The sequence below is a fragment of the Myotis lucifugus genome, unplaced genomic scaffold (assembly GCF_000147115.1).
Source record: "Myotis lucifugus unplaced genomic scaffold, Myoluc2.0 scaffold_39, whole genome shotgun sequence".
In the NCBI taxonomy this organism is placed as follows: domain Eukaryota; kingdom Metazoa; phylum Chordata; class Mammalia; order Chiroptera; family Vespertilionidae; genus Myotis; species Myotis lucifugus.
The window spans coordinates 434268-450524 of record NW_005871087.1 but is presented as its reverse complement, the minus strand read 5'-3'; the positions used below and the strand labels follow the sequence as shown (position 1 = coordinate 450524).

General features: G+C 45.4%; 1 protein-coding gene across 2 annotated transcripts in view; it reads left to right on the top strand.

Moving 5' to 3' along the window:
• The window catches only part of FBXL2 (F-box and leucine rich repeat protein 2), a 36543-nt gene that overhangs the window by 18921 nt on the left and 1365 nt on the right, over positions 1-16257 (top strand). The window contains exons 4-15 of one of the 2 annotated variants that reach the window (XM_023752937.1): positions 3778-3832; positions 4101-4175; positions 5554-5648; positions 6265-6333; positions 6415-6529; positions 6723-6849; positions 6991-7065; positions 9467-9597; positions 11283-11343; positions 11946-11990; positions 12561-12617; positions 15561-15773. In XM_023752937.1, coding sequence (XP_023608705.1) covers positions 6309-6333; positions 6415-6529; positions 6723-6849; positions 6991-7065; positions 9467-9597; positions 11283-11343; positions 11946-11990; positions 12561-12617; positions 15561-15773 — 849 coding nt within the window. In that variant the 5' untranslated portion in view covers positions 3778-3832; positions 4101-4175; positions 5554-5648; positions 6265-6308. The remainder of the gene's footprint in view (positions 1-3777; positions 3833-4100; positions 4176-5553; positions 5649-6264; positions 6334-6414; positions 6530-6722; positions 6850-6990; positions 7066-9466; positions 9598-11282; positions 11344-11945; positions 11991-12560; positions 12618-15560; positions 15774-16257) is intronic. The other variant, XM_006087562.3, reaches the window with a different exon arrangement.

Sequence of the window (16257 nt, the reverse complement as noted above, 5' to 3'; positions counted from 1 at the left end):
ATAAGGGTCCATAAATGGATTAGACATCTGCGGTGTTAGATGAAGCTGAAAGGTAATTAGAGAACTGAAAAATAGAGATGGGAAATGTATACATAATTTAGCATAGAAAAATAAAGATATGGAAATACAGAAAAGATTAAGAGACCCAGAAGATGGAATTAGATGATTCAATGTATGTATACAGGAAATTATAGACAAGGAATATAGAGAAAATGTAGGAGGGATAATATTTGAAGCAAAGTAGCTAAAATATTTTTAGGGTAGATTAAAGGGAATTTCATGAGGCCAATATTACCTAATACCAAACTGAATGAGGATGTTATAAAAAAGTTAAATTACAGGCTGGTATTTGCCATGATTGGAGTTCTCTGAGCTTCCTGCATCTATGGTTTGGGACAGCATGGTTTGGTGCCTATCATTAAATTTGAAAACTTCTCGGTTTTGCCTCAAATATTTCCTCTGGTGTTGCCATTATGTGCATGTTACCTCTCTTATCATTGTCCCACAGTTCATCTTTTGAGATAGCATAAGGTTTTATTCCTTAGTTCTATTAATATGAATCACATTGATTTAAAATGTTAAGTCAGTGTTAGACTTGACCATGATATGTTAAATCTTTATATATCACTGGATTTGATTTAGGATTTCTGCATCATGCTCACAAGAGAGACTGGTCTGTAGATTTCCTTTCTTGTAGTTATTGGTACGTTTCTGGATTGGAAGACTTAATATTTAAAGATTTTAATTCTCCCCAAGTTCTTATAAACTCAGTGAAATCCCATTAAAAATTTCATCAATTTTTCTTGTGGAAATTGATATGCCGATTCTAAAACATAAGTGGAAATTCAAAGAACCACAAATAGCCAGGACTAACCAAGGTAATCTTGATGAATAAGAACAAGGTTGAAGGACTTACATTACCAGACATCAAGACTTATTATAAAGCTTCATAATTATAAAATGGTCTTATTGAGGTGGACAGACAGACCAATGGAACAGAATACAAAGTCCGAAGTACATCCACTCTATATGCCCCTGTACATATGTATTGATAACCAAGTTGCCATTGCAGTGCTTTAAAAAATATTTATTGATTTGAGAGAGAGAGAGGGAGGGAGGGGGAGAGAGAGAGAGAGAGAGGAGAGAGAGAGAGGAACAAAACATCGGTTTGCATTCTTTGGCTGATTCCCCTGACTGGAGGTTGAACCCACAACTTGGGTGAATCAGGACACTCTAACCAGCTTGGCCAGGACCTGCCATGCTTTTCTAATTACGGGTGAAGTTACCACAATTGAGGTAGGAAGTAATTTCCAGGAAAAAAAATGCTTTCAAGAGCCAGACCTCAGTATCCCACTGATCTAACTCCTCTGTCTCTTTCTGTTGCCAGTGTCCCAGCTCTGTCACTCCGGGCGTTTGTTTCATTCACTGACACATGACTCAGGAACTGGGCTTAGGCTGCAGTTTGCCAGTTTGGAGTCCTATTGCAGATGAACATGTGCAAACTCAACCACAGAGAGTCATGGGGGCTTTGGGGAGAGGGACAATGATGTAAATACTACAGCAAATCTGCGTTTTCATTCAGTAACCATCAGATGGGGCACTAAGCATGAGATGAGAAATGTGGACTTGTGTCCCAGCTGTTGGCTCTCTGTTGTCTGAATGTGTGAGCATCTTGCTTCAGTTGCTGTGATTCTAGTGTTTAAAGTTACGTGCTTTTGCCCTGACCAGTTTGGCTCAGTGGATAGAGCGTCGGCCTGCGGACTCAAGGGTCCCAGGTTCGATTCCGGTCAAGGGCATGTACCTGGGTTGCGGGCACATCCTCAGTGGGAGATGTGCAGGAGGCAGCTGATCGATGTTTCTCTCTCATCGATGTTTCTAACTCTCTATCCCTCTCCCTTCCTCTCTGTAAAAAATCAATAAAATATATTTTAAAAAAAGTAAAAAAATAAAGTTACGTGCTTTCCACATAGGATGCTCACTAAACACAGACTACGTCATCTGCTGTTCAGTGGAAGAAATAGCGTCTGGCCCAATCCTGAGGGGAAGCAGCTGCGTTCATCATTATGGCAGCTTGCAGAGTAGTCATGGACTCGTGCTCTCCAGCCAGACTACCTCGGTTCACATCGTAGCTCCCCTCTCACTGTCTGTGTGGCCTGGGTGGGTTACTTAACCCCTCTGTGCTCAGTGTCCTTATCTGTAAATGGGGATAGCAGTGGCACCTCATAGCATTGTCGCCACAACTAAATGACTAACATCAACTGCGGCTAGCACATAGGAAGTACATAGTCAATGTTAACTATTGTTATTGTTATCCTACCAAGAGGTGATAGCGTATGTGGTCTCCAAGGTGGTACATTCATAAGGGATTTTCAAGGGAAACTTAGCTAACTCCTTTTTCACCTTCAGTTGGTACCTAGAAACCAACCCCAGCATGGAATATGATTCTGCTGTACCGTACTTGTTTCTCTGCCTCTCCTGGTCTCTCATGGAGCTGGCAGTAAGTTGTGGCTCCTTGTGGAATGGTCATATGGCACAGAACACGGACATTTGAGGTAGGAGGGCTTGTTGTGGGGCAAGATGTATTCCCACAGAGGCAATGTAGGTGTGCAGACACCCCGAAATATATATTTAAGTGCTCATTTTCAGCCACTAGCACTTCCCTGTGTACAAAGTTCCACTGAGTCTTTTAAGGTCAGTGCAGCCCTTATGCGTCTCTCCTTGGCTTTTCACTAGAACATGACTGAAGCCTATCTTGTAGAATGGTATTTATGCTAACACTAGCCTTGTGGTGCTGCTTGTGGGTGCATTGTCATAGGGTACAGCTGTCTGGTGCTTTATTACTATTCTTCCCCGAGCCCACAGATTTTCAGCGCACCACTGACTGTTTCGCTGAAGAATTTTGAAGAACTTATAGGTGGCTGTTTGCCATCTCCCTCTTGTCCCCCTTCCACACACAGACTCTCATATTTACCTTCTGGGACTATAAGAACTGAGATCCTATTACTGTCCAGATCTCATCCCATGCACCTGTGTTCTCCTAAAGAAGCTGTTGTTTTCACTGTCACTGCCCATGACTGAGGTGCACACAGCTGTTGGCCGCGACTCCACTGCCAGGATGTCAGGACCCAACCCAGGCCCCTGCCGCACAGCTCCTGCTTCCTCCAGGGGCTTACTGGTGTCAACTAAGTTTCTGTGTGCTTCTCTTTGCTTTCCTTTTCCCCATCTTTCCCATCTTCTGTGGCTTCTTGGCTTTTGCTCATAAAACACTGGTCACTTATAGACCTTGAGCTCCATTTTTCTGCCCAAATAGGTTTTATCATCGAACTTTTCTTGGCCATGTTGTTTGAGGCTCAGCATCCGAGCCTGGTTAGGGCCTCTTCCCCCAAAAGAGGGGTTTGCACTGTGAGGCAGGGCACAGAATTAGAAGGATTCAGCTCTAACCAGACTCAGCTCCTGGGAGATTGGTCTTTGAATAGAACAAGTTATGGTCTGTCTCATGTCCATGCCTAGAGCCAGGGAAATTAAGTGTAATGAGTTCCGTTTTAAGGGGATTTGTGTATCGTGCATCTGAAACAGCTTGGGAACATGCAAACATTTAATATTTCACAGTAGTGTGTAAAATTATAGCATACGTGTGTGCTGCAAATTGAAGAAACTTGAAAAAAAAACAAACTATGAAGCTATCCAGATGGCTCATTAGGTTGTATCTTTCAAGTTATAGATATCCTGAAATGTTAACACCGTTTCATTCTTTGTGTTTTTTCCCTTTCTTCCTAGAATATTTTCCTTCTTGGATATAGTAACTTTGTGCCGATGTGCACAGATTTCCAAGGTAAGGTATCAACCAGATTTTTCATCAGTAACTCTCAAGCTTTATTAAAATGAGGATGAGTTTCAGTTCAAGTAAATAGTTAAAAATTAAAATGTCATCTTTTATAATGTAACACACTCTTGTCATAATTCCATATTTGATGATAAACTTAATGTATATCAAGAATACAAGCTTGAAAATACAAAGGTTGAATCAAGACTTTCTTTAATGGTCTCAATAAATGTATCTTTTTCACCCCAATCCCTCCTCCTTTACTCCCACCTCCCAGGCTTGGAACATCTTAGCCCTGGATGGAAGCAACTGGCAAAGAATAGACCTTTTTAACTTTCAAACAGATGTAGAGGTAAGTTAACCGTGTTTTAGACAAAAGACTTTTTAAGAAGATAAGTGAACTCCTTCTTTCCTGCATGTTTCTTGTGTTGCATTTAGATTTAATACTAAGGTGGCAAGAGGTAGAATAGAGAGGGGAACCTAGAAGATATTTCCATGCATCCAGACCAAAATGCTGCTTGTATTTTACTTTGCTCTGTATTGATAACAGATTACTTTTTTCATATTTATAATCTGAGTTTTACCACTTAGCTCAGGGGTGGGCAAACTTTTTGACTCGAGGGCCACAATGGGTTCTTAAACTGGACCGGAGGGCCGGAACAAAAGCATGGATGGAGTGTTTGTGTGAACTAATATAAATTCAAAGTAAACATCATTACATAAAAGGGTACAGTCCTTTTTTTTTTAGTTTTATTCATTTCAAACGGGCCGTAGTTTGCCCACGGCTGACTTAGCTTCTTAAAGCCTCACACCTGCCTCATTAACACCTGCTTCTCTGATTTAATATGAGGGGACAATCGACAAATAGTTGTTGATCTGAAAGATCCACTGAGAATTCTAAATTCACCGTCAAGAATGGAGAGAGGGCCCAGCCAGTGTGGTTCAGTGGTTGAGCATCCACCTATGAACTAGGACAGTGATGGCGAACCTATGACACGCGTGTCAGAGGTGACACGCGAACTCATTTTTTTGGTTGATTTTTCTTTGTTAAATGGCATTTAAATATATAAAATAAATATCAAAAATATAAGTCTTTGTTTTACTGTGGTTGCAAATATCAAAAAATTTCTATATGTGACACGGCACCAGAGTTTAGTTAGGATTTTTCAAAATGCTAATACACTGAGCTCAAAAGGTTCGCCATCACTGAACTAGGAGGTCACGGTTTGATTCCCGGTCAGGGCACATGCCTGGGTTTCGGCCTCGATCCCTAATAGGGCACATGCAGGAGACAGCCAATCAGTGATTCTCATCATTGATGTTTCTATCTCTCCATCTCTTTCTCTCTCCGAAATCAATAAAAATTTTAAAAATAAAATAAATAAAGAAGAATGGAGAAAGGGCAGCAGCACGAGCCAGGAGTGAGGCAAGATGTCTCTGAAGTGTCACTCCAGCTCGGCCACTTGAGCCACATAATTTCTCAGTGCCTCGGTTTTATTGCCTACAAAATAATCTTTAAAGCCTCTTACAATTTCGAGATTCTGGTATATTTATCTGGAAATATGTATACCTCTATTTAAGAGTGGTAAACCTGACCAAATGAGAAAATTTTATTTTATAACAGCTTTAATATTAATATTCAGTTTCTGAACTTCCTAAATTTCAGGTTATTGTTCAGTTAGATAAGTAGCATGAAAAACAAAATTTCTCTCCAACTTTCTTGGTTCCAGGGTCGAGTGGTGGAAAATATCTCCAAGCGCTGCGGCGGGTTCCTGCGGAAGCTCAGCTTGCGAGGCTGCATTGGTGTTGGGGATTCCTCCCTGAAGTAAGTCGAACCTCAGTGACTCGCCAGCCACAGCAGGTTGTAGCTGACATTTCCATCAGCGAAAATACACTAGGCATCTTGTGTGTTTTTCTTCTGTTAAATTCTTTCCTGGTGATTTGCTTAGAGCAGGGTGGGGAACCTTTTTTCTGCCAAGGGCCATGTGGATATTTATAACATCATTCCGGGGCCATACAAAATTACCAGCTTAAAAATCAACCTGCTATATTTGGTCACACATTTAATTAACTCACCCCTCATGCCTTGGCAGGGCCAGACCCAATGACTTTGCGGGCCTCATACAGCCTGCAGGCCGGGCATTCCCCACCCCTGGTGTAGAGTAGTGACAGACCATGACTTTGGGGTCAGTAGGGACAGAACCCTAAGCTCTTCTGTGTGCACATTAAAGTTTGAGGAGCACTAGTACTTATAGCCAACAGTAACATATTGTACGCTTAAAATTTTATTTAGTGAATATATCTCATGTTAAGTGTTCTTTGTCCAATAATATAAAAATTTTAAGTTTGAGGAGCACTGTTGTAAATGTGAATGGTTATACACGCCCTCTAGTGGCTGCCTGGCAACTTGCAGGGAGTTTTTAAATGTGTTCTGTTTTTAGGACCTTTGCACAGAACTGCCGAAACATCGAACACTTAAACCTCAATGGGTGCACAAAAATCACTGACAGGTAGGTAGAGAAAATTAGTTTGGTGACTAATTGGCTATGGGGAGACAGAGAGGAGAGAAACATGGTTGAAAATATCTTTAGTGCCTCTGCTCTTTCTCAGCACGTGTTACAGTCTTAGCAGATTCTGTGCCAAGCTGAAACATCTGGATCTGACCTCCTGCGTGTCCATCACCAACAGCTCCTTAAAAGGGATCAGGTACGAGGACCTGTTGTTTGTGGTCAAGAGAAGCACCCAAAGCTATGAACACCTTGGTGTGTCTGACACCTTTCTAATGGTCACAGGGGTCCTCTCTCCCCAGAATTGCTTGTGATTTACTAAACTCAGTGTTGGTAATGCATGCTCTGCAGGCTAGACTGCACATGCGTGGTTGTGTTTCTTGTTCTCTCAGCGAGGGCTGCCGGAACCTGGAGTACCTGAACCTCTCGTGGTGTGATCAGATCACGAAGGATGGCATCGAGGCCCTGGTGCGCGGCTGCCGAGGCCTGAAGGCCCTGCTCCTGCGGGGCTGCACACAGGTACCAGGGCTGACGCAGCCGCGCTGACTACCGATATCTAAAGTTAGGGTGGGCACTTGATGAGGGCCTTGCTGTTGCATTTTCCTTGGTGCCCCACTGTTCTCTCACCTGGTTCCATCCCTCTTGTCTTCTCCGTCCCAGTTAGAAGACGAAGCTCTAAAACACATTCAGAACTACTGCCATGAGCTCGTGAGCCTCAACCTCCAGTCCTGCCCAGTAAGTAGCGTGCCTGTCCACTGTGCACCCTCCTGCTCGTGTCCTCCCTCAGAAACTGCAGGGGGGGGGGGGGTCCCCTGACGCACCCAGGCAGGCAGGATGATCGCCACACCTGACCTCTTATCCTGTGTCCTTCTGTGATCTGTCCATTTGCCACAAGACGAAACAACACCAATGTAAACAGAAAGGCCCGTGCACAGCCTCTGACACTTTCCCTGTAAATGATGCAGCTCGGGGTCGGTTGTTTAAGATGTTAGGAAGGCTGTCACTGACCTCATCAATCCATGGTAAGGCCTCAGTGTCTTTATTTATTTATTTATAAACGGGGGATGACACTTCTCACATTGTGTCAGTAAATAAAAAGGAACAACAGACAGGATGCTTTAGGAATAAGGGCATGTGGCAGGGCTGGGCGTCCTTTCCAGCAGTGCACGAGCCTGGGAAAAGCTGCAGTTCCTCTCCCCTGCCCTTGGAAATGCTGAAACTGAGGATGCTTTCTACATATACTGGTTTCTCGGGCGAGAAGTCCCTTGCATTTGGGATTTTAGCGCGTGAATCATAAATCTCTAGAGTCCCTGATAATGGGAGGTAAAGGAGAAGCTATCTTCTGGACATATATTAACTGAGGGGCCTGCAGCTGTTCAAAGTCAGACCTTGAATTGCATGTAGGCTAGCACTGGCCGTGACTTGAAATCCTGTATAATAAAACCCTAATATGGCTGTGACTTGAAATCCTCCTACCGAATAAAGAGGGAATATGCTAATTGACCCTCACGCTGTCGCAAAGATGGCGGCACCCACAGCCAATAAGGGAATATGCTAATTGCCCCGCCCTCAAAGATGGCAGTGCCCACAACCAATGTGGAGGGAATATGCTAATTGACTGCCCCGCCCTCAAGGATGGCGGTGCCCACAGCCAATAAGGAAGGAATATGCTAATTGACTGCCTCATCCTCAAAGATGGCGGCACCCACAGCCACAAGATGGTGGCATGCAGACGCCTCAGCACGCGTCACATGCCTGCCTCTGGAGACCCCCAGTCCCTTCAGCCTCCCAGCCACCCAGGGCCGGCCCAAGATGGCGAGCCTCAGATGGCGGCAGCCCAGCCGACCAGGGATGCCTGAGGCTCAGGTAACCAGAGCTGGCCAAGGCTTGCACAGCCGGCAGTGGCAGCAGCAGAGGTGTGATGGGCATCACCTTCCCCTGATTGCCAGGTCACCTCCTGCCCTGAAGGCTCCTGGACTGTGAGAGGGGGCAGGCCGGGCTGAGGGTCCCCCCTCCAGTGCATGAATTTTCATGCACCGGGCCTCTAGTATATAATAAAACCCTAATATGCAAATTGACCGAACAGTTGAACAACGTGCACTGACCACCAGGGGGCAGACACTCAACACTGGAGCTGCCCCCTGGTGGTCAGTGTGTTCCCACAGCGGGAGCACTGCTCAGCTAGAAGCTGGGCTCATGGCTGGCAAGCGCAGTGGCGATGGCAGGAGCCTCTCCCGCCTCCACGGCAGCACTAAGGAGCAGCAAGCAGGTGGGCAGTAAGGAGTGAGGGGTCCAGGACTGTGAGAGTGCACAGGCTGGGCTGAGGGACCCCCTCCCCCCGAACACCCCCCTGCCACCCTCCACCCCCCTGTGCATGAATTTTGTGCACCGGGCCTCTGGTATAACATAAATGCATTTTTATCTCCACCTAAATTAGTATATATATATATATATATTTAAAATATATTTTATTGATTTTTTACAGAGAGAAAGGGAGAGGGATAGATAGTTAGAAACATCGATGAGAGAGGAACATCGATCAGCTGCCTCCTGCACACTCCCTACTGGGGATGTGCCCACAACCAAGGTACATGCCCTTGACCGGAGTCGAACCTGGGACCCTTGAGTCTGCAGGCCGATGCTCTATCCACTGAGCCAAACCGGTTAGGGCATAAATTAGTATATTTAAATAAAGATGTTATTTTGAATATTGACTTATCAATAATTTAGTGATTGATTTAACTTTTCCATTATAGACACATAGCATTTGTATGGTAGATAGCTAAAGCATTAATCTATAGAAACTCAACCAAAAATTAATGTCACTTAGCCAAGTCTCATGAGTTTTTTATTTAATCTGATTTTTAATATAAGTTTATGAATTTTTCCTGAAAATCCAGTGAATCTGGGAAGGTAAGTGGAATTTTAAAATATCGTTCTCATTAGTAATGCTAGAATATTTTTAAAGCTGTGCAGAAAGAACGTCAATACCCATCTGCCAAGTACATCACTTTATTTTGTTTAAATTACTAGGCTGCAGTGCTGGTAACTGGCAACCTAGACCAGTGGACCATCAGTAGATCCACGTTTCAGTTTCCTGTGCCTTCTGACCTGCCTTCCTGTTTTGGGTTCCCAGCGCATTACGGACGAAGGCGTGGTGCAGATCTGCAGGGGCTGCCCCCGGCTGCAGGCCCTCTGCCTGTCTGGCTGCAGCAACCTCACGGACACCTCTCTCACAGCCCTGGCGCTGAACTGCCCGAGACTTCAGTGAGTGTGCATGCCTTCCGCTTTGCAGCTCAGACTGTGGTGGGCTGACCAGGAGGGTTTCCATTGGAGGGGAAAGGCTTGCCACCTGGTGGAACAGGTGCTGGCGGAGGGGGCAGTGGTTACGTTGTTGGATGGGTCAGGGCGGGACAGTGTGGCACCCAGTTCATTTTGGAATGTAGGAGTAGCGTCCACCACCAGGGAATAGGAACCGTAATGTCTTGACGGACCGCACAGGCCCACCTGATTTGCCTCATCCTGTTATTGATATCAGAGCGATCTGATCGTGAGCAGGATGACAGCCTCACTTCCAAGTGTCACCAGTTTCTCCTCTAAACCAGCTGCTAAATGGACAGAGGGGGGGAGGGGCAAGGGAATCCCGATCGCCCTATTTATCATCTCCTAGCCAGAAGAAAAGTTTTGTTTTGACAAAAAATGATTTATTTTTTGATTTGCCACATAATACAGTGAATATTAAGTCTTTAATAATGGCAACAAAATACTAATCATAGTTAATATCCGTTGAACTCTACGTTAGGCATTATCTCATTTATTAATGCTCTGCGTTAGGCATTATCTCCTTTAATCCTCACCACATCTCTAGGAGGTAGGTACTACTATTGTCACATGTCTTGCAGAGGAGAAACTGAGACTCAAAGAAAACCACATAATTTGTTCTGGATCACATGAGTAAGAAGTAAAACTAGAATTTGAACTTGTGGAGTTTGACTTCAAAACCAGCAGTCTTAGCCCCTCCCTATCCAATAGGCAGAAAAAAGATGCTTTGTTTAATTATTATTTTAAATACAATTTATTGATTTCAGAGAGGAAAGGAGAGGGAGAGAGAGAAACAACAATGAGAGAGAATCCTTGATCAGCCGCCTCCTTTATGCCCCACACTTGGGATTTGAGCCTGCAACTTGGGCATATGCCTCAACCGGGAATCGAACAGGGACCTTCCTGGGTCATAGGTTGATGCTCAACCACTGAGCCACGCTGGCCGGGCTGCTTTTATTATTTTTTATTTGCTAGTGGAACTGATTTCTCTTGCTTGTATCAGTTACATATCTTATAAAGGTTGTCTTTTTTTATCTTTTGCCCATTTTATTTTTTTACTGTTGTATTAGGGAAGATTCTAGATAATTTTGATATTTCTGCATAAAAGGAATCTGGGATTAAAACTGGTCAGAAAGGAGGTTAAAATTATTGCTATAAGAGTATTTAACTTAAAAATGTTATTTATGCATCCATCCTGTTAAGCATGGGTATTGAGAATTAACTATCTCTCACTGGCTAAAAATTTTAAGTTTTCCTTTACGGTAACTGAGAATTTCAGTAAATGCAGTATTTATCATGATTTTGTTGAGTAAAAGTTCATTTTAATTGTGTTTAAAGATAACAATATTGGGAAAATATTTAAAAACAACAGCAGCAACAATGTACTGTACTGTGTGGGAAGATTCCTGGCTTCCTGTCCCGAATTTCGGATGGGACTTTGGGATTCAGGGCAGGTCCCGTTCCTCCCTAAGCTTCGTTCTCCTCGTCCTTCCAGTGGGGACAGTATCTGCATTACCACCTTAGGGCTGTTACCAGAAGCAAGTGTCAAGGAGCAGAAGGAACTCAAGTGTGCGCCATAGAGGATGAGTATCTGTTGCTGACCAGTCGCTGCTTTTTTCTCCTTATCCCAGGATTTTGGAGGCTGCCCGGTGTTCCCATTTGACCGATGCAGGCTTTACACTCTTAGCTCGGGTAAGGCGAAGGTTTTAAAAACCAAACCAAACTCTAATCGCCTCCCCCATTCAGAGTGATTGGAGTGGTTTTGGAGTGTGGAAAAAAGTAAACAGGCACCAAGTCAGAGTCCTCAGGGTGTGCTGTGCCTTTTCCCCAGCTGGTCAGAAAGCAAGGGAGGTCTGGAGGGATTTGTAGCAGGTCTAGACCTCTCGCATGTGGTCAGGTGGGACCACAATAGAGGAGCCTCCTCCCTGGGAGGAGATGGCCTTCCTTCCTTCCACAGCCTCACTGGGCTGAGCTGCCTCTGCAAATGCAGACCCCTGTGGGGGCCCTCTGGCCTGCTGCCAGTAACCCTTTCCTGGGGCTGCTGGTACACTTCCTCCTGCCCCACCTCAGGCCCTCAAAGGACCTGTTCCGCTCTGGCATCTGGGAAGGCTGGGCAACTACCTTCCAGGATGTGAGGACATGCAGCCAGGGCAGCCCTATTCCCATTCCCAAGTGGATGTGATTCAAAGGGCACCTGCTTATGCTGGCTGACGGGGCGCTTTGGGCACAGGGCAAGCCCCCAGGGCTGCCCTCACACCAGCTGCGTGGTGAGAGATGTCTGTGGACTCTTTCAGAATTGCCATGACCTTGAGAAGATGGATCTGGAAGAATGTGTCCTGGTGAGTGGACCCCCCATGCCCTGCAGGGCTGCCCCTCAGTCCCTGACCAACAGCCAGGCGTAGCCAGGCACGCTGATGGGCTGTTGTTCAGACCCTCCTTGTCCAGTGTAGGATCAGGGCTGGGGAACTCATGAAGGCCCTGGCAGTGGAAAGTGTAAACTTTGGACTGCCCTCAGGCATCAGCCAGCCACAGCCCAGAAGGTCAAAGTTGCTCCATCTTTTGCCAAACATTAAGAAAGAAAAAAAATTCTTATTTTCACAGAACTAAAGAGAAAAATAAGCTTGCATGTCCAGGATGAGGTGACTACATAGAATCCTGGGGGACCTTCCTTGCCCACTCCCGCTTTGTCCAAACCCTACCCCCGCCGCCCCCTTAGGCTCCAAGAGACTGAAGAAGCTCTGAGTCTCCAGCAGTGGGCAGATGGGGTTGCTGATGACAGAGGGGCCCCTGCCCGAGCTTGAGATGAGTCTTTTATTCTCTTTTGCTCCTTGATGCTCACGTTCAGAAGCCAGAGTCAGGTGTTCAGTTGTGGTGTAGAAGCCACACTAACCCAGCGTGTCTCTCTCCAGATAACCGACAGCACGCTCATCCAGCTCTCCATTCACTGTCCTAACCTGCAAGCCCTGGTGAGTCTGAGTGGGTGTGACACTGTTCACCTCACCACAGCAGGAATCTGGGTTTCCTTCCCGTAAAGGTACCATCATTCTTGGTTTCAAAGGTCTATGGTTGGGCTAATGTGGGAGATAGGGTATCTAAATGTTACTGCTTTCCTTTTAGGATATGAACCTAATTTAGGGGCCCATGCCCTTACCATTTAAGTTCCTGTTCATCATGTTAGGCAGAGTGAGAATTAGCATGTTAACGTGATATAACCTCAGGTTGAGGCCAACCTTGAGTTATATTTGCACTTCATATCTGCACATAGATATATAATCCCTTCTCTGTATAAGCATGTATATGGAAAAGGAACTAGAACATATTAAAAAGGTCCAAAATGAGCAGTGGAGTAGCAGTGACACCCCATGCACCCCTCACATCCAGCTGTTTGACCGGAGCAGGGAGTGGGATGGAACCCTGCTCATGGAGCAAGGCCCTGGACACTGTGCCCGGAGTGACTCAGGCACTGTGGGCACGATTTTATCCGAGGGGAAAAAAAGGAAGCTCAGAGCCGTTAAGGATCCTGCCCAGAGTTACACAACTGCTCGGGGGCCCCAGGTCTTCCCAGTCCTGAAATACACAACAGATTTCCTTACGCCAGCTTTGTCTGTCGTCCTGAAGCTGGCTCTGTCCTCAGAGGCTAGACTTTTTAACATCACCAAAGCTCCATTTGGCCTCAAGTTACTCTCCCCACCAGTTTCCTTATTTTCACATTCACTCTGGGACTTTGGAGTTTGGGGTCAGATTTCAGACATCAGTCATGAATGTACATGAATCTACCTGTACCATTCTGTTTCCCACCTACATATTACAGATAGTTTTGTAGTCTGATGTCTTTTCTCCCCACTTGGGTCAGATCCCATATAAGGGAGATAATAAGGTATTCATCTCTGACATTTCACTTAGCATAATGCTCTAGGGTGCATCCATATTGTCATCAATGGCAAGATTTCCTTTTTTTTAATGGCTGAATATGCCACTGTGTATGCACATCTGTCTCACATTTTCTTTACCCACGTATCTGATGGTGGACACTTGGGTTGTTTCCACTGCTTGCCTGTTGTAAATAATGCTGCAGCGAACATGGGGCTGCATATATCTTTTTGAATCATTTTCTTTTTCTTTGAAAACTGTAAAAGTGAAATTGCTGGATCATCTCTAATAGTTGTATTTAACACTTTTCGGTCCAAAGTGGAGGCTGATTCGACAGACCAGGTCCAACGTCGAGGCTGAGACACCGCAAACCGGTTCAACATTCAATCCCGTCAATTAATTTGAACCAGACTGTTTGAATTCCAAAAATAAAATTGGACCGCAAAGGGTTAAAAAAATTTTTTAATGAACCTTCTACTGTTTCCACTAGTAATTGCACCAATTTACATTCCCACCAATGCAAAAAGGGTTCCCTTTCCCCACATCCTAATCACTTGTTTTTATAAGTCATTCTATCAGGTGTGTGTTTTTATGCCAATACTGTACTGAAATCTAACTACATTGGAGCATGCCTCCAGCTTTGTGCTTCTTAAGATTGCTTGGACTTATTAGGGTCTTTTGTGGTTCTGTGCATTTTAGGATTGATGTTCTGTTTGTGAAAAATGCCATAGGATTGCATTGAATCTGTAGATTGCTTTGGGTAGTATGAACATTTCAATCTTAATTTTCCAGCATGGAATTTGTGTCAGTTTCTTTCATCCATTCCTAATAGTTTTCAGTGTATAGGCCTTTCACATTCTGGTTAAATTTATTTCTAGGTGTTTTAATTATTTATTTTTCATGCAGATGTAAGTGGGATTTCCTTAATTTCTTTTTCTGATAATTTATTAGTGTATAGAAACACAACAGATTTTTGTATATTGCTTTTGTGTCCTAAAACTTCACTGAACGTGTTTGTAGGTCTATTGTGTATTCAATTAGAAGCCTACCCATCAGGCTGCAGCTATAAGCTAATGGGCCTCTTTCACAAGACTGAGCTCCTGGGTCTGTTGGTTCTTGTTGTGCCCTTGAGGTGGCAGCTGTTTAAGAACGTTCTCTGTTCGTTACAGTTCTGTGGGGGCCACCAGAGCCAAGAAATGTAGGTATCCCCTGGCGGCAGCTGCAATAACTGGGGCACCAGACATGTAGAGACAGTGGTGCCCACCAGAAAGGAAAAAAGCCCGTTTTAAAAAATGGCATCTTCCAGGTAAAGGCAGGAGTGCAAAGATGGCACCTAGTCTTCATCACCAGAGAGCGCCCCAAGGTTCCCCCAAATGGGTGTCTAATCAGATGCCTACCCCTCAGGCTGGTGCTCCTCCTCTCATTTGCCCAGGGTCCCACGCTGGGCCCTGGGCAGGCGAGTCCTGTAAGATCTGCTGCAATCTTGTGGCTTTGAGCCTGTTGTTTTCAAAGCTAGTTCTTTTGGGGGCCTGTCACTCAAGTGTAAGTCTTAAAAGTTAGGGAGTGGGGGCGGGGGCAATGTGGGTTTTTAACCCTTCCCTCCCCAGGGAGAAGCTCCGGGTTTTGGTGCACCCTCTGACTCTGGGTCCCGCACTGCGAGTGGCGTTTCTGGTGAGATTGTGTCCCAGCCCCTCCTACCGGCTTTGTCACGGGCCTTCCCTCACTGGTCCAATGTGTAGGAGGTGCTAAGCCAGCTTTTAGGCTTTTTTCAGAGGAAGTTGTTCCATGTGTAGCTGTAGATTGTACCTGGGAGGTGAGCTCAGGATTGAACCAGATCATCCCCTGCAATTCTGACTTGCTTTTATATTCAGGAAGGTGAGAGAAACCACTCCCCAGCTGCAGCAATCCCCCGGCCAAAGGCCCCCCCACCCCCCCGGCTTTGTGTTTGACCCTGTAGATAAATGGTTGCTCCCCTGGCTTTTCCCAGGCTATAAGCATTGGAATGAGGGTCTTGCAAACATGTCCTCTCCCTGCTGCAGAGCCTGTCCCACTGTGAGCTCATCACGGATGATGGAATCCTGCACCTGAGCAATAGCACCTGTGGCCACGAGAGGCTGCAAGTACTGGAATTGGACAACTGCCTCCTCATCACCGACGTGGCCCTGGAGCACCTGGAGCACTGCCGTGGCCTGGAGCGCCTGGAGCTGTATGACTGCCAGCAGGTTACCCGCGCGGGCATCAAGCGGATGCGGGTAAGTGTGGGGCAGGAGCCGCACACCTGGCACGATTTCTAAGCAAGCAACACATACACCAAGAATCAACATGCACGTCTGTCACACAGAAATCTAAATGTCTCCCGAGACTTCTTCAAAATGCCTTAATCAGACCCCAGCCTGGGAGATACAACTTCCAGAATGGGTTCCACATAGTCAGGTGATCAGCACCCTTACAAGGGAAGGGGCCAGAGGTCATTACCAGTAGGAGGTACATGTGGTCTTGGCTAAATTTCCAGGCGAGAGCACTAATAGAATGTGGCTTGCTTTTGACACATAGCACGTTCAAGAAAAAGTTTTTAACTTTGCATTTACAGGCCAAAAGCTGCCTGGGGTGCTACAGCTGGTGGGAACTCCACTGGGGGCCAGTGACTACCCAGGAGCAGAAATATTATTAGTTTTCCTTTATCTTTGGAAGGTGCTGTTTTAGGGGATGTATTATGTAAACAGGAGTAGCTCTAGC